This window comes from Vipera ursinii (genome assembly GCF_947247035.1).
Source record: "Vipera ursinii genome assembly, chromosome: 6".
NCBI lineage: Eukaryota > Metazoa > Chordata > Lepidosauria > Squamata > Viperidae > Vipera > Vipera ursinii.
The window spans coordinates 54,867,443-54,889,642 of record NC_139515.1 but is presented as its reverse complement, the minus strand read 5'-3'; the positions used below and the strand labels follow the sequence as shown (position 1 = coordinate 54,889,642).

The 22,200-nt window shown below is 37.6% G+C and overlaps 1 protein-coding gene across 1 annotated transcript in view; it reads right to left on the bottom strand.

Moving 5' to 3' along the window:
* The window catches only part of CFAP54 (cilia and flagella associated protein 54), a gene marked incomplete at both ends in the record, with an annotated part of 175,159 nt that overhangs the window by 80,154 nt on the left and 72,805 nt on the right, over positions 1 to 22,200 (bottom strand). The window contains 7 exons of the mRNA XM_083366027.1: positions 9,612 to 9,696; positions 11,242 to 11,374; positions 11,467 to 11,690; positions 12,702 to 12,929; positions 17,644 to 17,804; positions 19,391 to 19,588; positions 21,728 to 21,870. Coding sequence (XP_083222153.1) covers positions 9,612 to 9,696; positions 11,242 to 11,374; positions 11,467 to 11,690; positions 12,702 to 12,929; positions 17,644 to 17,804; positions 19,391 to 19,588; positions 21,728 to 21,870 — 1,172 coding nt within the window. The remainder of the gene's footprint in view (positions 1 to 9,611; positions 9,697 to 11,241; positions 11,375 to 11,466; positions 11,691 to 12,701; positions 12,930 to 17,643; positions 17,805 to 19,390; positions 19,589 to 21,727; positions 21,871 to 22,200) is intronic.

Below are 22,200 nucleotides of genomic sequence, written 5' to 3'. Positions count from 1 at the left end.
GTAACTAATGAAATGTAACATACAGACATAAAAGCTTAAAATGACATGGCCACTCACATGAAAACTTTATGAATATTCTTTTCATCTTCTTTTGAGATCTAATAATTTATTTTTAATGGTGAGACAGGTGCTGGATTTATCACATTTGAAAACTGTCATGAAATCTACAATGGCTTATATGATGGGTGTCAAACTGCCAGCCCACGGGCCGGATGCATCATTGTGAAACCGCGCCTACCGCATTGCTAGCAATGGAAAAAAAGTCATTATACATCGGGACACATCACGTGACGTTATGAGTTTGACACCCCTGGCTTATAAGCAGTCATAAATCAAACTTGGGTTTCTATCAAAGATGAGATTTATTCATATGATGTTGATAAATTGGTACTGATCTCTGAAGATTATTTTATAAAGCATTAAATGGAGCTAAAACCTCTGGAAAATTTGAGAATCAGGATAGAATCACATAGTTCAAGGGACTGATCTAAAGTAAGAAATCACTGTATCATTCTTATAGTTTTCTGGACCATTCCTAGAAGTAAACTAAATCTAACCATGACTAAGTTGAAATAATTATCCCTAACCTAGGTGGAACATTCTACTGGGTAATGGCCAAGTCCCAGCTGAAGTAGGAAGAGTGAATAAGTAATCACTATCTCAGCACAGGTTGAATTTAAATTAATTTTCCATCCAACATTAATGTCAATGCTGCAAACATTGACATGTTTTTGCACTGACAATGTAAGAGGCAGCCTTTTGCTTAAACTGCTTCACTTTGAATCTTCAAGGGAGGGAAATTTCTAACAACTATTTTGAGAAGATAAGAAGCCCATGTACAGAATGGGAGGAGAGACCTCATAAGTGAAACTAATTGGATAATGTGATTTATGACATGTAGACAAGGGTGGGGATTGTGTGTGTGTTACAATGGGTTTGGGGGGAGGAGATTTCAGATTCTGGCATCCCTCCATGAGTGCCAATGTTTCGTTTCATTACTAAGACTTTTTAGATAAATAATATGTCTGCAATTTGTTTGATTTGTCTCATTCATCGGAACCATGACAATTAACATATAATTGATTGTAATGGAACCCAGGCACCCAATAGGTGAGATCACCATTAAGGTTATCATCTGCTACATCATTTACTATACAAAGTCTACATCTTTTGGCCATGCATAATAAATATCAGACTGTTTTACTGATACCCTGATCCAGTGGTACAGCTGGACTCCAGAGTAATATTAATAGAGAGAAATATGGCTATTAAATAAGAGGACAGAACCTAGTTGCTATTGCCAAACCTGATGTTAAGGTTACCTGCAAGAAAAGACCATTTCTGGATGTTCCCAAGAGGATTAAGATAATTATCCAGTTTATCCCATCCACTATTTGTTAAACCAATCAATTTACTAATGGGAAGGTAAATATTTATAATTAGAATATCTGGCTTAGAAGATAATGCTATATGTTCACATGGCTCCAATCATACAATTAGGCATAAGAAACTATTTAATATCAGTGTAGAAATACTTCTTATGCACAATGTCTTTTGGCACTAGAAACTACATTAATGGGGTATGTTAAGCAATCTTGTACTATCAGGAGTCTAGAAATTAAGTATTTTATAATAAAACAAAATCAGATTTATATATTAAAACCTATAAGTATTGAGATAGTCCTTTTTGGCATTCCAATTAGCAATGCTGCAAGAAATCAGGGAAGAACTCATCATTCACGGCAAAAGAGGTCCAAAGAGTTATGCTGAATGTGATTCAACAGAATTACAGTTATATCTAATTTAGATTGGAATGGAGAATACCCAGGTGATTCCCATGATTGTTAGACTGTTAGATTGTTAGGTTGGGTAACCTTGGGACTGTTTAGAAAGAAGTGGAAGGCTTTGAGTTATTATATATCCAGAAGAAATCCAGGCTAGAAACAATGAAATTATTCCAGTTGATCAGATGGTGAATATGGGAATCTCAGTGAAATCAGCTTGAAAGCAATGATCAGTGTCAATCTGTCTGGAGCTGGAATTTGTGGCAAGAGTAATTGCATCATGTGTGGAAGGACTATCACCTTCAGTAGAATGTCTAAATGATTTGGACTGATCACTGAAACAAATTTGGAGGTATAAGAGGAAGGAAAAGAAACTATTGGGTTGAGTGGATGCTTCAAGCATGATACTACATCCTGTATCTTAGTTGGTTCTCCCAGATGTGACATGTTTCCAATATTGTAAAATGAAGAAGAATTCAGTTGAATATTCAATTAGTGTCAATGGAATGTAGAATTGATGGATAATTGTTTTTTTTCCTTTTGTTTTGAAAGATATTTTTGGGGAAAGGCAGGCAGCTTGTGCACAATTGTTAGACAAGATATCCCCAGGATTCTCAATGTCTATCAAAAGATCAATGTTATCTTTAATAATAATAAAATAAAATAAAATAAAATAAAATAAAATAAAATAAAATAATAATAATAATAATAATAATAATAATAATAATAATAATAATAATAATAATAATAATAATAATAATTTTATTTATATACCGCCCTTCTCCCGAAGGACTCAGGGTGGTGAACAGGGCAAGCATAAAAAATACAAAATTACAAAAGTTAAAAAGGATTAAATATATGTCCAACTAAAAACAGTAAATACAAATATTAAAATAACAGTAAAAGACCCCACCCATCCGCCATCAGGCCAGGCCGGCTTGTTCAAATAAGAATGTCTTTAGATCGCGACGGAAGGAGCGAAGGTCAGGCGCCATCCGGAGCTCAACTGGTAACCGGTTCCATAGCTCCGGGGCGCCCACAGAGAAGGACCTCCCCCTGGGGGCCACCAATCGACATTCTCTGATCGGTGGCACCCTGAGGAGGCCCTCTCTGTGGGAACGCACAGGGCGGAGGGAAGTTGATGCCGGCAGCAGGTGCTCCCTAAGGTACTCCGGACCCATGCCATGTAGGGCCTTAAACACCATTACCAGTACCTTGAATCTCACCCGGAAGACAACTGGCAACCAATGCAGCTCACGGAGCAGAGGTGTAACAAGGGAGTATCGGGAGACTCCCAACACAACTCTCGCGGCTGCATTCTCAAGGGCAGCCCAATGTAGAGAGCGTTGCAGTAGTCTAGACGAGAGGTCACAAGCGCGTGAGTGACCGTACATAAGTCATCCCGGTCTAGATAGGGCCGCAACTGGCGCACCAGGCGAACCTGGGCGAAGGCCCCCCTAGTCACAGCCACTATGTGGTCTTCCAGAGTGAGCCGTGAATCTAGGAGGACACCCAAGTTGCGAGCCCTATCTACGGGGGGTAATAGTTCACCCCCCCAAAGAGAGAGGTGGAATATCCTGAATAACCCGGGATGCCGGTATGCAAAGCCACTCGGTCTTGTCGGGGTTGAGTTGAAGTCTGTTCCTCCCCATCCAGACCCGAACCGCCTCCAGGCAATGGGACATCATGTCGAGGGCATCACTGGGGTGGTTTGGGGTCGAAATGAAAAGCTGGGTATCATCAGCGTACTGATGATACCCAACTCCAAAGCCACGAATGATCTCACCCAGCGGTTTCATATAGATGTTGAACAGGAGAGGCGAGAGGACCGACCCCTGAGGAACTCCACAAACGAGAGACCTCGAGGTTGACCTCTGCACCCCTGCCAAAACCGACTGCGAACGTCCCAGGAGATAGGAGAACCACTGCAAAACCGTGCCTCCCACTCCCAATCCCCTGAGACGCCGCAGCAAGATACCATGGTCGATGGTATCGAAAGCCGCTGAGAGGTCTAATAGGACTAGGACAGAGGAATATCCCCTGTCCCGAGCCCTCCAGAGATCATTCACCAGCGCGACCAATGCCGTCTCCGTGCTGTACCCGGGCCTGAAACCCGATTGGTACGGGTCTAGATAATCCGCTTCATCCAGGACCACAGGGAGCTGATGCGCCACCACACTCTCAACAACCTTCGCAAGAAAGCGAAGGTTGGAGACCGGACGAAAGTTGTTCAACACAGCTGGGTCCAAGGCAGGCTTCTTGAGGAGAGGCCTCAGCACTGCCTCTTTCAAGACGGCGGGGAAACTACCCTCACTCAAAGAAGCAGATATAACCGCCTGGAACCAGCTTCGTGTCCTCTCCCGGGCTGCATAAACCAGCCAGGAAGGGCACGGGTCCAATAAACATATGGTGGAGCTCAGCCTCCCCATAATCCTGTCCACTTCCTCCGGAGTCACAGAATCAAACTCCTCCCAGGTAATATCGACAAGACTGCCCGTGTCCTGATCATCAGACTCTGCCCAGTCAGAGTCCAAACCGGTCCGAATTCGAGCGATTTTGTCCGACAGATGTTGGTTAAACTTTAACTGATAGAGGAACAGTATATACAGTATATACTCTTCCGATGTATGAAAAACAAATGTTCCCTTAGCTCAAGCAATATTCCAATCACATACAATAGGTAATCATGCACCTCCATTCTCTTCTTCCATCCTTGTCTTCCCTCTCTTTAACTGTATAATTGGCCTATTAGGGCAAGAACAACTTCTACTCTTATGGCCTTGTATAAACCCCACTGAACTGAAAGACCTGCATGTAGGAGTGTTATATTAATTGTGATATTTGAACTGTAAGTATATATTGTATTTTCTTTAATATATACTACTATTCTTGTTGAATTAGTTGAAGCGATTAGTTTATACACAATTTAGAACTATCTTGACTGAATCATTTTTTAAAAATTTTTTTTTTACAAATTTTATTATTTAAAACTTTGGACAAGATGTTAACGGTCTGACATTCCTTCTTGTCTTACATCATTTTTGTGTTTTATATACATTTATATATCATTTATATACAATTATACAATATTCAATCTTATCGACCACCTTATTCTAGTAATATGTGAAATCAGCATCTTGTATATCTATATTGAGACCTTCCTTTCTGTTCCCACCATAGGTAAAACTTATTCCAAATTTGTAATAATCTGACTCATCTTTATTTTTTATTTCCAAAGTTAACTAGTCCATTTCTGCGCACGCCCATATTTTATTCATCACTTCACTCTCATCAGGTATTTCACTATCTTTCTGGGCGAACGTCATTTTCACTGCTGTGTGATATGTATCATTATATATAACTCTTCTTTGGTTATGTTTCTCTGTTGTTATGCCAAGTAGGAAAAATTCTGGTCTGTAATCTACTCTCCGTCCTGATATTTCTTCTAGCCATGTCCATATCCTTTGCCAAAACTTTTGTGTCTTATTACAGAACCACCAAACATGAAAATAAGTACCTAGTTCTTCGGAACATTTCCAGCAACATTTTGTACATTTTGGCTAATCGTGCTGGAGGGAGATGCCACCGGTAAAACATCTTATATAAATTTTCTTTGTAAGCTGAGGCCAGCGTTATCTTTTTATTTCTATCCCAAAGAGTTTGCCATATATCAAGATCAATACCATGTCCCAAATTTTTAGCCCATATCAACATTGTTTCTTTAACTTGTTCCTCAAACATTTTATACCCCAATAACAATCTATACAATTTTCAAGAGTTAAATTCAAGATTTTACAAGATGCCAGGGAAAGAGGGGGACTCAAGGCGCCGAATTTGAAATTGTACTATGATGCGGTTGCCTTGACCTGGGTTAGTGATTGGCTTAATCTAACTAACAAGAGAATACTTCATCTTGAGGGATGGGATTTGGTATATGGATGGCATGCATACTTGCTTTATGATAAGAAAGTAGACAGGGCTTTTAAATCCCATATTCTTAGAAGTGCTTTCCATTCGGGGCATATATTTCTACTATCACTACTTTCCTATGGTTTATTTCTAGCTCTACTATCAATATTCTACCTTCTTTATCTTTATAAATTTGTTTAACTACCAGTTTCTCATTCATGTATAATACCACTCCCCTCTTTTTTGTTGATCTAATGATACAAATATATTTCCTAATTTTGGCTGGTCTAACAGGTGTTTTGGTTGTTCTTTTATATGAACTTCCTGAATTGCTATTATATCTCATTTTTGATGAATAAGTTTATTAAAGATTTTTCATCTTTTCATTGGTGAATTTAAACCATTAATATTCAGTGACAAAATCCTGCATTCTTCTCCCTTTATTTTACTTATATCTGGGTCTTGTGCTACTCATTGTGCAGATCTCTTTTGTTTCTTTGTCTCTACCTTCATATTTCTCTGTAGTCTCTCCAGATTTATTTCCTCTATCCTCTGTTCCTAGTACCTTCCCTTCTATAGCCATCTGTCTTGCATCCCTTTCTCTTATGTCCCCTCCATCTTGGTCTTCTACTTCATCTTCATTGTTAAAATGGAGCTTATAAAAATCTTCTGCCTTGTCTATCGAGTCTAATCTATACCTTCTATCTTGCCACGTCACTAGAATGCCTTCTGGAGTTAGCCATCTAAAGTTCACTGTCAAGTTTCCGACACATGGGCTTTTCAAGTGACTCTGAGGCATTGTTTACCTTAAAAGTCCTTTATTAGCCTAATACACTGGCAAATGCTTGCTCGAAGGAAGCTGGAATCTGAAACCTCCACCCCTTGCACAATATATTAAAACACAATTCTCCACCTTTCTAATTTTGTCATTAATCATATTCTCCAATTAATTTAAAGAATCAGTTTCCCTTCCGTTAGAAAAGCCACCAAGGTCTTATCTTCTCTAGTTAAAAATGGCCTTGAAAGGTGCAATCCTACTCATCCCCCCTCCCAACATTAAACTAACTTTCTTAAAGCAATACACAAGTTTAACATATGAAACGGCTACTTCTTCATCTCTTCTCAAGCAATAACATTCGATGTTAGCAGCGTTGACATTCACATTGTATCTAAACAGTTTGATGTCAAAAATTGGTAGCCTCATCTCAAGTCTCTTATTCTTTTAGGTATTTGTTTGAGAATTGTTATTTGTTGCCCCACCAACTACCTGGAAAAAACCACCAAATCCAAAATAAAAGCCTCTCCCATCAGTGAAGAGATCCAGCAATCATCCCCAGAGAGAAATCATCCAGATGCCCCAAGCTCTATGGCCTCCCCAAGATACACAAAGAAGGAGCACCACTCAGACCCATAGTCAGCTCCATAGGCTCACCTCTACAGAATCTTGCCAAATTCCTTGCCAAACAACTTCAGCCCTACACAAAATCCATCACCTCACACGTACAAAACTCACTCCATTTCATAGAAACAATAAAGAAACAAAACCTGCAACCCAGCGACCTACTCGTGAGCTTCGATGTCATATCCCTCTTCACCCAAGTGCCTATTAAAGAAGCCTTGACAGCTATCCAAAACAAATACAACCCCCCTAAACACTTCCTAGATCTGACCAACCACTGCCTAACCAACACATAATTCAGCCACAATGGACAAAGATACAAACAGATAGAAGGAGCACCTATGGGATCACCTCTCACCCGTCATCACAAACCTATACATGGAACACTTTGAAACCAACACCTTAGACAAATCTGAACACAAACCTAAACTCTGGCTTAAATATGTAGATGACACTTTTGTAATTTGGCCGCACGGGAAAGAAAAACTGGACAACTTCCTCACACATCTCAGCAGCCTACACCCCAAAATACAATTTACTATGGAAATAGAAGCTAACAAGCAACTCCCCTTTCTGGACGTCCTAATCTACAAAAAACCCAATGGTTCCCTAGGACACACCATCTACCGGGAAAAAACACACACCAACCGCTACTTAAACACACAATCCCATCACCACCCAGCACAGATCTACTCCGAAGCCAAGACCCTCATATCCAGAACCAAATGCCTAGCCGACAAAGACCACCTGAAAACTGAATTACATACTCTCACAAACGTATTAATTTCCAATGGATTCCAAAGAAACACAGTTACCAACCTAATCCAAAGGGAGACACCCCCCAAGAACCAAGACACAGAACAGGACAACGGCATCACCCTCCTCCCCTACATTAAAGGCACCACAGATAAAATCAGCAAAATTCTCCACAAACACAATATCAAGACAGCCTTCGGCACCGACCAAAAAATAGCCAACATCTTAAGAAACCCCAAAGACAAGATCCAGCTTGAAAACCAAGGAGTCTATGAAATACCATGCAAAATCTGCCCAGCCACATACATTGGACAAACCAATAGGAGAATAAATGCATGCATCGCAGAACACAAGAACACAGTCAGGAAAGAAGAAAAAACTTCCTCCCTTTTCCAGCACCTTAAAGCAACAGGACATGAAATTGACTTTGAAGGAATGAAATTAATCTCCAAAACTGAACACTACAACAAGAGAATAATTATGGAAGCCATCGAAATAGAGAAACACCCCCACAACATGAATAAATGTGATGATACCTCCCACCTACCAGACATCTGGAAACTAGCCCTAGTCAAAAAATGAGTCCCAGCCATGAAAACCGACACCAGACCCACAACAACACAGGACGCCACCACCAATCATCCTCACCAGACTCAAACCTAAACCCAACCCATAGATGAAATGCAACCACCATCCAGAAGCCAAACCACAGCGGCATCTCCAGCTGCTGCACCACCCCCCGACCCCCACACAAAGCAAACTGACACATGCCATGAACACAAGACCAGACCGCAAACTCAAAGCCAAACCAAAGCCCGGGATGTTACATCACAGCCTTCTGCTCAGGACATTACATCACAGAACTCAGGAGGTTACAATGCTAAAGCTCAGGATGTCACAACACAGCCAACCACCCAGGATGTTGCAGCACAGAACTCAGGATATCACTACACTAGAGCTCAGGATGTCATCACACAGCCCATTATCCAAGTCGGTACAACACAAAAGACTAATGGGCACACAGGATGTCACAACACAGCCAACCACCCAGTATGTTGCAGCACAGAACTCAGGATATCACTACACTAGAGCTCAGGATGTCATCACACAGCCCATTATCCAAGTCGATACAACACAAAAGACTAATGGGCACACAGCCAACACCTCAGCCACACAGGATGTTACAAAACAGCCGACTAATCCACAAACAATAACCCCATCAACCAATCAAGATGTAACAACACAGCCAATCAACCCGCTTACAGCAACAAAGCCAGCACCCCCACCAATATTTATAGAGAGACGGCAGCTCCGATCACGCTTTGTTTGCACAAGCACGAAGCCGAAGACACCAGCCTGAAGATGACGAGTGGGACCTCGTCGAAACGTCGCCAAGACACTCTCAAACTTACACAGGAAAAGACCCGAATACGCCAAAACCTACATATGTGTGTGTGTGTGTATGTGTATATGTGTGTGTGTGTGTATATATATGTATATATGTGTGTATATGTGTGTGTGTGTATATATGTATATATATGTGTGTGTGTGTATATATATATATGTGTGTGTGTGTGTGTGTGTGTGTACGTTACGTGATATACCAAATCTTTGCAACAAATATATCCTGCATATATTGAAACAAAACAACTTATCCATCCATAAAAATCATCCTAATAATCTAAACGAACACAAACATTTAATTATCCAAAAGAGCATGAACTCTGAAACTTTTAAAGAATATAATTTACATATCTTCATACCTAAATGATCAAAATGTTGATCGGTTGGTTCTTTCCATTTTGTAGCAGCATACAGGTTTTTTGCAACAAAGTTTCTGCAGCATACCTTAAGAGAGAATTTTTTCATATGGTTTACAGCCTTTTCAATTAAGATGACCAGGTTAAGTAGATGAATATTCTTAAAAATTTAAAATTAGACATCTGAAAACTGCAAAATCTCTCCCTATTATTCATATTTTCCAAAAAGCAAAGAAATCATAAAAGCCAATGTTCATTATCTAGAATGGATTATTTCCACAAGAAAAACTAAACAAAAAATAGGACATTCTTATTAAGAAGATGTGCTTGAACACCAACCAGTACAGTACTGCCTTGGGACAAAACTTTTCAGAATTAAGTCTTACAAAGTCTCATACGTAGTAATCTGACCTGAGCTTCCCAAACTAATCAGAACTCACAAGACAATTCTATCATTGCAGTCCTCCTATTGTGTCAGTTCTCTTCACTATATCCAGCCCAGTTGGAAATCAAGGTGATATGCATAATCCCAAACTGGTAATCTGGTTGCTTAGCACCATAGCACTTTATCCCCACAAAGTGATATGGAGGATAGGGCCACTTTTCACAGTAAAAAAAAATGAAACAGATATTTGTTAACTAATTCTGTTTTTAGAATACACTTGAGATTCAGGGAAACAAATTATTGTTGTTACTGCTACTACAATAACAACAACAGAGTTGGAAGGGACCTTGGAGGTCATCTAGTCCAATACCCTGCTCAGGCAAGAAACCCTATACCATTTCAGACAAATGATTGTCCATTCTCTTCTTAAAAACTTCCAGTGTTGGAGCATTCACCGCTTCTGGAGGCAGGTTGTTCCACTGATTAATTGTTCTAACTGTCAGGAAGTTTCTCCTTAGTTCTAGATTGCTTCTCTCCTTGATTAGTTTCGATCCATTGCTTCTTGTCCTGCCTTCAAGTGCTTTGGAGAATAGCCTGACTCCCTCTTCTTTGTGGCAACCCCTGAGATATTGGAACACTACTATCATGTCACCCCTCATTCTTCTCTTCATTAAACTAGACATACCCAATTCAATCAACCGCTCCTTATATGTTTTAGCCTCTAGTCCCTTAATCATCTTTGTTGCTCTTCTCTGCACTCTTTCTAGAATTCCAACATCTTTTTTACATTGTGGCAACCACAACTGGATGCAGTATTCCAAGTGTGGCCTTACCAAGGCATTGTAAAGTAGTATTAACACTTCACATGATCTTGATTTTATCTCTCTGTTAATGCACCCCAGCACTGTGTTGGCTTTTTTGGCAGCTGAGAAAGAGACAGAGAAAGAAATTGACTCACACTGAATTCCTATTAAGCCTGCTCTCTTTACTCACTAACTAGTCTGAGAGTCAGGGTGGGTCTTCTTGTTAGAAAATGAGATTTAGAACCTACCCATTTGTCCTAGGAAAAATATCTTTAGATTAGGTATCATTTTTGTTAAATTAGGGAAAATTTTAATGTGTCCATTCATAATCCTTTTTCAGGAAGTCCAGTACATAACTAAATATTATACTTATTTTTTTTAAAAAAACCACTTCTTTAAAAATTTCAATTACAAGTTTTTTTCTTTATCATCTAAAACACTTTACCTTTTCTCCAGTACTAGTGATTAATTCTTCTAAACAAGACTGTGGATTATCTGAATCATAGAGTTGGTTTTTTTCCTTCAGTTGTCTCTGGGCAAACACCAACACAGGAGTTACTTGCTCTGTATATCTCTCACTAGAAAAAAATTAGATGCATTTTAAAATAAATATTGTTAATAGAATTTTTAAAAAATCCTTTCTTTCCCAAAGTCAGTTCATATTACTTACTGTGTAATTGTGTTAAATTGCATAGCTATGTGTACTAACGATTCCCATTTCTTCAAACGAAACAGAAACTCAAGAGTTTGCAGAATGAAATGGCGTATTCCTTGGAAATCAATAATATTCACATCATCAAGGGGATTTTCAAAAGAAAGGTTGGAACCACCTTCATCAATAGTAATGCCTCCTATGCAGCTTGGAACACCAAAATTTCCCTTGGGCTCAATAATCTGTAAATTCAAACAGAGATCATAATATCCTATCTCATTTTTGCAGGTCATCCTCAAAATTATCGTACAAATATCAAGTAGAAGCTCAACTAGCACTTCTAATTATGTACATTTTCTTTACATTATATCAAGCATATTGTTCATTTACACAGCTAGCTGAAATATATAAACATTACAATTTTTAATATTGCATGTGTCCCTGATTTACATTAATATCAAACTCATAACATTATATTTTGTTAGTCTTTGATGTTTACCAATATACTAATGTATTTGTTAGTGTTTTATGTTTACTAACATCAGCCTCCTCTCTGAAGATATGGAACTCTCCCTGAAACAAATACAGTGGCTAAGTTAACTATACTGGATGTTAGAATATGAGCATCTCAAGAGAGAAATCCTACTCCTTGTGACCATTCCCACATTGTGTATAGTGAAGCAGATATTATCTAAGCACTAACAAGAAAGATGTTTTATATTTTTCATGAAACCCATGTTGAGCAGTTAAATTAAAGACTGTTTAATTTAGTAAATCTCTCCAACTATAATGATTCCTAGACAAAGACAGGAAGTGGCATACATTCTAATGCACAAATTCAGAACTTCTAATTGCACAAATACCGCATTCAGTGCACTCTTGTAAATCCATGTTCCCATTCTTTCAAGATTTTCTTATGTGTTATCATAGTTCATTTGCTTGTTTGTTTAAAAAACTCTCTTCTGGAGCATACAAAATCTAGCACAAGAAGACTTCTGCATCAGATATTCACAACACATTTACCTTTCTTGAGAGATTAATCCATCTCCATTTACGTTAAATAAGAAAAACAGTTTCATCACATTGCACATAAAATTATTTACTGTATCTTTTTCTAAATATTTCTAAATGTAAAGGCACAGAAAAAATGTACACAATTAAAATGAATTAAACATTGTTAATCTTTGTTTAGTCACTTCAAAATATAAAAACAGTATGCATTATGTTAATCATAGAAGTAAAAATATATTTACCTTAACATAATTGCTATCTTGAAGCTCAACTATCATGTCAAGCAATGCATCTGATGCCATATAGTATGGTAACCAAATGGTCTTAAGAAAAATCTCCTTGTTAACAGGAAAAGGGGCAGGAAAAGATGCTGAATGCTTAATAATCATTTGTATTTCCCGAGTATAGTTCCAAAGGTCTCGGCAGGCATTCTGAAGCAATGTCCAGTGACGACCTCGATGGGCAACAACCTGGATCATATTTATGAAATGCACAATTAATGAGTGGTAGTTGGATATTACAGTGATTTAAACAGTAAGTATAAATTATATTTTCATTTATTAAAAAAACTTCAAACGTAAGCATGTTTATTTGTAAGAAATCTACTGAATAAACTATTTCACTTTCCTAAGATACTAGTTGGTATATATTTCACATAGATTATAACTGTTTTGCTAGAACTACCTAGGACAGAGATCTAAAGCGACTTTGAGCAAGATATTCGTTTATGTAAGACAATTATTTATTTATTTATAAGCCACTCCAGTCAACCACCTACAACTGAACAATCTACAACTCCCCAAATTCATAATTTGGGCAAATATAGATAAAACACATTGACAAAAGCAATACAATACTGACAATTAGAAACTAATTACAATAAAAAAAGCAGACACTGAAATGCAACCATACATATATTGGAAATCTAATCTGCATTATGGCTATTATTCCTTTTTCCATATGATTTAGCCTCCTCTAACAGTTATGACTGGGTGAATACTTTATTATAAACTCAGGTGTTTCTTAAAACAATGATTTGTTGGATAAAAATAATTGGAGGCTTTAATATTAATCCATAATGAGTGCTTAGCATAGCATGCTATATCAAAATAAAACTATAACTTTGTGTTAAATGTAAATCAGAGTTCTTTATTTCTTTTGCAATCAGCTATCTAGAAATTATTTCCAGTTGTTCACAAATTGTTCCACATTAGATTTAAGTTTTTAAAAGGAAACCCCTACAGAACAAAAGCAAAATACATTCCACTTAATTTAGTAAAGGCATCATTTCTTACATTTCCTACTATTACAGTATATTATTAAATTAGCTTAAGCCAATAATAAATTCTACTTTTCAATCCTCTTGTGAGGATTCTGACTGAAACTATGCCTGCTTTTATCCCTCTCTCATGGCCTTTCCTTGCATCAAAACAAAAGGTATTTTATAGTTTGGCTTGATGGGAGACAATTTAAGATTTGGGGAAAACATACTTTAGGAGCCCTGATGTTTATTTCAGTTTTTTGTTATTTCATGTAAATGTTTTGTGATGCAAACACTATATTTGTACTGATTTTGCTAAGGAACTTTATTCAAACAAGCAACAAAAGCAATACATATTATATTAGGGAAAGAAGTATATTTTTTAGAATTAGTGTAACATGCTGATGAAAGTACTGACTTGAATCATGGAGACCCAGATTTTGAGACTCCGCCTGACAACCAGATGACTTCAGCTAGTCATTCTCTCAGCCCAACCTAATTCATGAGGTTATCTTTAGGATAAAAGAAAGGGTCTAACCCCATGTATCTATTTTCTGCTGTTGAAAAAATATGGGATATAAAACCAATGATAACAAATAAATATGCTGTTTTATCTTATACTTATTTCTGTTTTTGAGTCAGTGTCATCTTCTGGAGAGTGCCTGGACAAATCCCTGCAGGTTTTTTTGACAAGGTTTCAGAAATCGTTTGCCATTGCGTTTCCTGAGAATGTGTGACTGGCCCAAGGTCACCCAGTTGGCGTTCTACTTATGGTGGAAATAGAATTCACAGTTCCACAATTTCTAGCTTGGGGCCCTTAACCACTACACAAAACTGACTCTCTATATTATTACATCATTTAAATTAGATGTTGATGACTGATGATTACGATAATGCTGTCCATTCAATCACGTCCAATTCTTCAGTGATTCTATGGATCAGCTCTCTCCCTCTCCACGTTTTCTGATCTTGTGTGGCTTCTTCCAGTTGTTGTACATCCTGGCTGGTGTCATTTTTGATGGTGTAAAGCCACTGTGTTTTTTGCAGCCTCATTTCCTTTTACTGCTGACCACTCCAAACATAACAACCTTTCACAATGAGTTTAATTGCATATGATTGAAATAAATGGAATTTTGTGGGTTTTGCCTTCTAGTGATATGTCTGGTTTACACGTTCCAGTACTTGCTTGTTCATCACCTTTACTATCCAAGAAATGAGCAAGGAAACCTTTCCAACACTACATTTGAACAAGTTGATTTTTCTCCTGTCTAGTTTTTTTATTGTTCAATTTTCGCAGCCATGGGTAACTACGGCAAATACAATTGGGAGGACTAATCTCCATTTGTTGCCAGTCTGATGTCCTTGCTTTTCCACACTCGATTCATACTCATGATTACTGTGTAACCCAGTGCAATTCACAGCTTTATTTCTGGAGTGCATGTACTACTTTGGAATTCTTCCATGTCATCCATCTCTTCACCCTCAATTGTTATTTTAACATTTCCACTCTTTACAGCTGTCATAAGTTTGGAGTTTTTGGTATTCAAGAACAAGCCAAATTTCTCACTTTCTTCTCCTTTGGATCAGATGTTTCAATCCTTCTTTAAATTCTAAAAGTTGTGTTGTAAATTTATTGAAGACTTTTATGTTTCTTCTTTCAATCATTATCCTTCTTCCATTTTCCTCAAAATCACATTGGCATACAAGTTGAAAAAGAATGGTGAAAGAATGCAGCCTTGCCACACTTCTTTCTATATCTCGAACCAATCAGTGTCTCCATATGGACAGTGGCTACCTGATTTTGTTCAGTGACTACACCAACATGGCAGATGTGTTGGTACCTACAGGTCTTCTAGGGCTCCCCACAGCTTATCATGATCAATACAGCTGAAAGCTTTATTGAAAACAGAGGTAGATGTTCTTTGATATTCCTGAATTTTTTTCATGCTCCAGTATAGAATTTTAATATGGCCCTGAGTGCCATGACCTCTTCTGAAGTAAGCTTGAACATCTGGTTATTTCCTTGCGATAGTCAGCACCAGATGTCATATAAATTAATGGGAATTTATTTTATTTTTATTTATTAATTTATATACTCTCTAGCTCACTGTTGAAATGACTCTAGGCAGCTTGCTAATGTGAGGAATGAGGGCAAAAATTGGAGTTATCTTTGGAATTATCATTTTTGGCAATGGAATGAACACAGTTTCCAATCCTGTGGCCATGTGTTTGTTTCCCTAATTTTCTGGCACAGGAGTGTGATGCTTGTGGGTGATATAGGTCTCAACAATTCTGTGGGGATGGTATTAACACCTGGGACCTTGTTGGTTGGCAGATGACTCAATGCCCACATGACTTCTTCCAAAAGGATCGCAGATTCTATTCTGCTTCTCTTTCTTTATTATTCAGAGGAGACCAGGACTTCATGTTGCTAGCATACAGTTCTTCTGTTATATTCTCACCATCTGTTGTTGAAATCTTGTTGGTCAGACAGATCTTTATATTGTTTGTCTTTGAAGATGTTTTATGAGCAGTAAATGATGTTTGAATCCTTTTGACTTGCACAAAAGCATTCTGGTGTGGCTTTTCATGCAGTCCTCATCTAGCTCCTTGCAACCTTGGTTGGAGTAAAATTTGTTAGCTTTCCTTGTTGCTTTTTGGAAGGTTGTATTCAATTTCCTTGCTCCCTCCTGTTTGCCTGCTGTTTTGGCTGCTTTTCTTCGCTCACCTATTCTGATGGTTTTGTATGAAAACCAAGTATGCTTTTTCTCTGGCTTCTATTATGGCATATGTTCAATTGCTGTTTCAATGATGGTTGAGCGTTTTTTTGGGGGGGGCACAGTGCACTGGGCATATTTTCAGCAGTGTGGCAGTTCAGATATATTTTTCACTCCAGTTGCACACATGTGCTGTCTTTTTGATGTTGCATAATTTAACTTTGACCTTAGCTGCCAACAATTTATAATATGAACTACAATGGGCACGAGATAGTCTTGACAGCGACTGAAATACACTGTTGATGGCTGCATAGGACATAATTGATCTTGTTATGGTGCAATTTATTTGGTGAGGTCCAAATGTAAAATCCATGATTTGAAATCCCTTTTCATGGCAAAATTAATGCAAACAAAACTGATACAAACAATCAGCTGGATCATTTCTCTTCCCAAGTCCAAAGCTTCTAGTAATTCATATTTCTGCTTGGCTGTCAACCTTTGCATTAAAATCACCCAGGTATGTAAACAATGTTCTTTTTGAGCACTTGCTTCAGAGGGTTTTTTGAAAAAATAGAAAACCTCTATTTCAAGCTCTGTTGCATTAATTGTTAGGTGTAGACTTGGATAATTGTGGTAGTTAGAAGCTTGATACAGATTTGGGTGGATGTAATGCAATCGTTAACAATTAACAAGCTTCCCACTGCTGCAGTAAGTTTCTTCTTGTGAAAAAAGCCACTTTATTCATTTTTCTGATGTCATACCCAAGTGAATTCCTCAAGATAATGAATTCCTCAAACTGGAAATAGCCATTGTATAGCTCACTGACACCAAGGAGACTGATTTTCAACCTAGCCATTTCAGATTGCTGTCAAAGGCTTGTATCTCCAGCCCTGGAAAAAAAATCAAATTACTTTTGTAATGATAATGCTCCCTCTTGCTCTGAAATAAAAGAGCATGTATGGAGATGAATTTAGATTGCACCTGACTGGTAATGATTTCCATGAAAGAGAGGCAATGAACTAAAAATAGTTTAAAATTATCCTATGTCTTTTTCTTAAAGAGTTCTTATCTTCAAAAACAGAATAACAGTGCAGCAAAAAACTAGAAACTGACAGAAATATATTCTTGCCAAATGTGAAAACATTATTTGTTCAACAAAATCAGAAGAGATATGTTTACTAAAATTGTAAATATAGTTAACATTACCACAGCTCTTCTAAAATATAGGAATGTTTTAGTAAAATGCTCCAGCACAGCAGAATAACAACTTGCTTTTTCACGTTCTTTAACAGAAATATAACCTTGAGGCAGTCGAGGAGTGTCTCTATCACTCAATTTAGAACCACGCTCAGGAGAAATAATGGGTTCTAAAATAAAAACAAACAAAAATCAATGAGTTTAACTAACAGCAATTCATAAAAAAATGTAAAAACAGATTCTAAACCTCTTATTAAAAGAGCAAAATCTATACGGTGAGTCTTTTAATTATAATAATTTATCAAAATAATTTTTCCAAAGAAAATGCCACAGAATATTCTATATATACATTAATCGCTTAAGTCAATAAGCATGACACCCACATCTCAAATCAATATGTTTTAATCAGTGAAAAATGGTTCTTGGTACAATCTGAGTTAGTCATTTCACTCAGTCTTTGGAGAATATACTATTCCTCACTCTGCTTTCCAGAAAAAAATAAATATCAAATGCTATAGTGCAGTGGTGGCGAACCTATGGCACGTGTGCCAGAGGCGGCACTCAGAGCCCCCTCTGTGGGGACACTTACCATGCCCTGAAGATGGCAACCGTTCCTCTTCAAGCAGCCGCCCACTAACTCACCAAGGTCCCACGTGGCTGGATGCATCCTGACACGGCTGGTTTCCCTCCCCTCATCCCGTCCCTTCCCTCCTGGCCTCACATGCTCTTCTTTTCCTGGGCACGACCGACTGCATGGTCTCCTCAGCTGTTCGCCGGCCATCCAGCTCACAGGCAGCTTCTTTGAACTGCTGGCGGTGGATTGCAGAGCCCCAGAGTGCACAGGTCGAGGGGCCGGCAGGCTATGGCAGCTGATGGACACCATCAGCCCCCATGTGCTCACTGGCCCCTATGTGCGGGGGCCGATGGTGTCAGGCAGCAGCTACTCTGGCCCTTACCTTGCCCCATGGCAATGGCACCCCCACCCTGCCTCACTTCACCCTGCAGGATGAGCCTCCTGCCTACCGCCCCACCTGCCAGACTGCCTGAATCTCCTCCATCCCTGCCCACTCCCCACAGGCGTCCCTCTCCACGAGCAACATTGAGGTGACCACGCCCACCTTGGCCACACTCACCCAATTTGCCATGACCACTACAGCCATGACCACCCAGTGGGCCACGCCCACCTGGCACCCAGGAATAAATAAGTGGGTTTTGGGTTGCAGTTTGGGCACTCGGTCTCTAAAAGGTTCGCCATCACTGCTATAGTGAATGTTATATTTCTTTGGTTACTTGATTCATGAAAAATAAATAAGAATGGAAGGGGAGATATAACAAACCTTTTAGCTGACTTGTCCAGAAAAAAGGTAAATCATTAACTTTCTTTTATGTTTATAACTGCTATCTGAAATCCACATTATCAAGGAAAACCAATTGGTTTCCCTACCAGTTGCTAAGAGATTATTCTTCCTTTTAAAGTTCCTCAGTTTGTATACTGTCTTGCCTTACATAAACATTACCGTTTCCCATTGATTATTGACAACTACTCTGATTTTGATATTTTATCCACCCATAAACTTTACCGCATCCATATGAGACTTATAATTTTTTTCAAAGTCCACAGATAGACCACTTGGCAATGTGTAGTGAAAGTTTAGTTGTGAGTTAATAAATAATATTTTTGAAAGTAGATCCCTAATTTGTGAGGATATGATCAATTCAAAATTGTCAAGTACCTGACATGCATGTGGCAACCCACCTGAATCTTGGCCTGAGGTTGAGAGTTGGGTCAGTTCAGTGGATTCACTCATGGCATCAATTTCAGGGGAGAGACAATTATTGTGGTCAAGTATGCTTGAGCTGGAAACAGTGCCTGAAGAAATGCTTTGTAATGTAGGGCTAGAAGCAGGCAAGGAAAGCCCATTGGCGAAGACAGGGAAAGTAGGGTCAGGGGTGTCTGAGCAAAGAAGAGCAAGGAAGGTTATATTCATTGCAGATGAGCTGCTGGCAGCAGAATATGCAGGGAAAGTAATGGTTAAGAAATTTATAATTGCTCCCAACCTAACAAAAGATCAAACTAGGAAAAAAAATCTGAAGAAATATTTTTCAGCATTTCTCTGACAGCTAGTCACAGGTTATTGTGTTTGATTACTTATCCGCTGCTAGTAATAAAGAAGATTGATGGTGCAAGAAGAATTAGCAGTGACACATTATATTGCTGCTGTAAAATGATATTGAATGTAGGGGAAAAAATACGTAGGGAAAAAAATCATAAAGTCTTGTTTCCATTTCCATTAATTCAGGGAATTCCTGAAAAGTCTCAAGAAGGAAAGATATGCAGTACTCAAAAGTAAAAACTGAGAAAAATACATTTAAGTAAGAACTGCACTACTCTTTTCAAGGTAAGCAGTTGCCATGGTCAATCATGTCTCAACATGAACTGTATCTTTAAGTCAATGAATTCTTTCGAAAATAACTTCAAGATCTGCTTTATTAACAATGTACTTTTCTACATCCAAACATAAGCAATAAACAAAATCACAACAGATCCATATAAGTTATATTGTCTGGAATCAATTATAAGATGTTTGCCCTTGAATTTATAGATGCTCTAAGGAATTCATCAGCCATTTTTTGAAAACTATCAAGGAGACCTGATTTATGCTAAGCCTTGTGACTCTCTCAGCTTCCAGAGAGAAAATAATGTTTGACATCTACCTAATTCAGTTAAACAACAACAAACCCACATAATAGAATGCTGTAAATCACAGACTCTTCAGATTAGCAAACCAGCCCTGATAGACCTTTAAACATTGCCCTATTTTCTTATTAGACTTATAATGGAAGCTGTTCTAAGCAAAAACAAATTTAAGTTTCAAATTAAAAAAATACCCAAACTTATAGGTACAATGCTTTTGAAAGAGAAGTCAACAATATGAAGTTTACTGTAAGGCTAGTTGTACTATCACTCCCTGTATTTCATACATACAAATATTAATTTACAGATACTGAGTTTGAAAATATGTTGGACCAGACAGAAGAAATGGCAGAAAATAAATGCTCAATCTAGGAAAAAAGAATAGTGAAATAGAATAAAAAGAGAGAACGGAAAAAACATCTTTACCTATCCCATAGAGATAGACAAGATCTTTTAAATATTTCAAACTGGGAAAAGTCTCATTCTATAAACAGCACAGCTACTGTTTAAGGAGTTATGGAAATCTTTCTGAGATATTTTATTAAACATTCACTGCATCAATTCTCATTTTAAAGATTTGACTATAATAACTCTGTTTTTTTAGATGCAATACTGTTATCTATTCCCTGACAAACAAGAGTCCTGTTTGTGGTAATATAGATTAAGATCAAATGACCATTTAGAAAAAAATAACTAATGGAGAGACAGAAACAGTTATATTTCTATAGTGAGCCCAAGGCGGATAATTGGAAAGAGTCAACAACCAAAACCCATTAAAATCTTAGAAGCAGAAAATGTAGCAAAATAGAAAAGAGTGAGAGAGAGAGAAATAAGAGGAACAAAATAGAATGATGATTCAGAATATAATGCACATCTAGAACAAAGAATCCAGGAACAAGTATGCAAGATACAAGTAAGACTAGAGAAGATAAAATGTATAAATATATGGTTAGTCTTTAGATAACAATAGACTGAATTAAGACATTGGCCATGAAAGAGAAAACACGCACACTAGAAACATTCTTTAAGGAATCAGAAAGTCTGCTATATCAACATAATAAAATGGTATAATAATCTATGTGTACTGAAAAAAACAGATTTGGAGCACATTTTCAGACACTTCCAAAATTAGAATTCAGTGATTGGCCCAGAAGCATTCAATGTTAATGGATTATGCATTCCATTGACTCAAACCTAACTACCAAAGGTTAGCCACTCAAAAAAGATATTTTAAAATCATTTCAACATGCAACAATGATACTAATTTTACTGTTTCCTGTCTTAAAGTTCTGGAACCAAACATCCAAAAGGATTACTGTGGATACCTAATGTATTTTAATAAACAGCTGCATAAAACACAATAGTTGAAAATTCATATTTTATTATCTATAGTATTACCAGTTTTTCGACTGATTTTTTCTGAAAATGTTCTTTTAAAAGACAGATGTTTAAAATCTGTGATTTCTTCCTCTTTAGCTGATGCTATCATGATTGTGCCTGAATTGCTTAATGAGAATATTTCAGGGCTGAGATCATTATAACTGCAAAACAAAAACATACACACACACACAAGGACATACTTAATAATTGAAATGTACTAATATTACAATATTATACACTCTTGATGCAGAACAATTCATCTAAAGACATTAACAATCCTGTGGATAATCTAAAATGTAGCAACAATAGGATAAGCGTAGACTATATTAGTTAACACTCTTTTTTCTTTGTTGGTGTCAGAAGTTAACATTATGAACTGCTTCTTTTAACAGCCAGATGACTGCAACCAGCTCTTATTAAATAATTTAAGAGATCCAACATAAATGAAAGTTTTTTAGTATTTAAATTGTCAATATACAGTAAGCAAGACA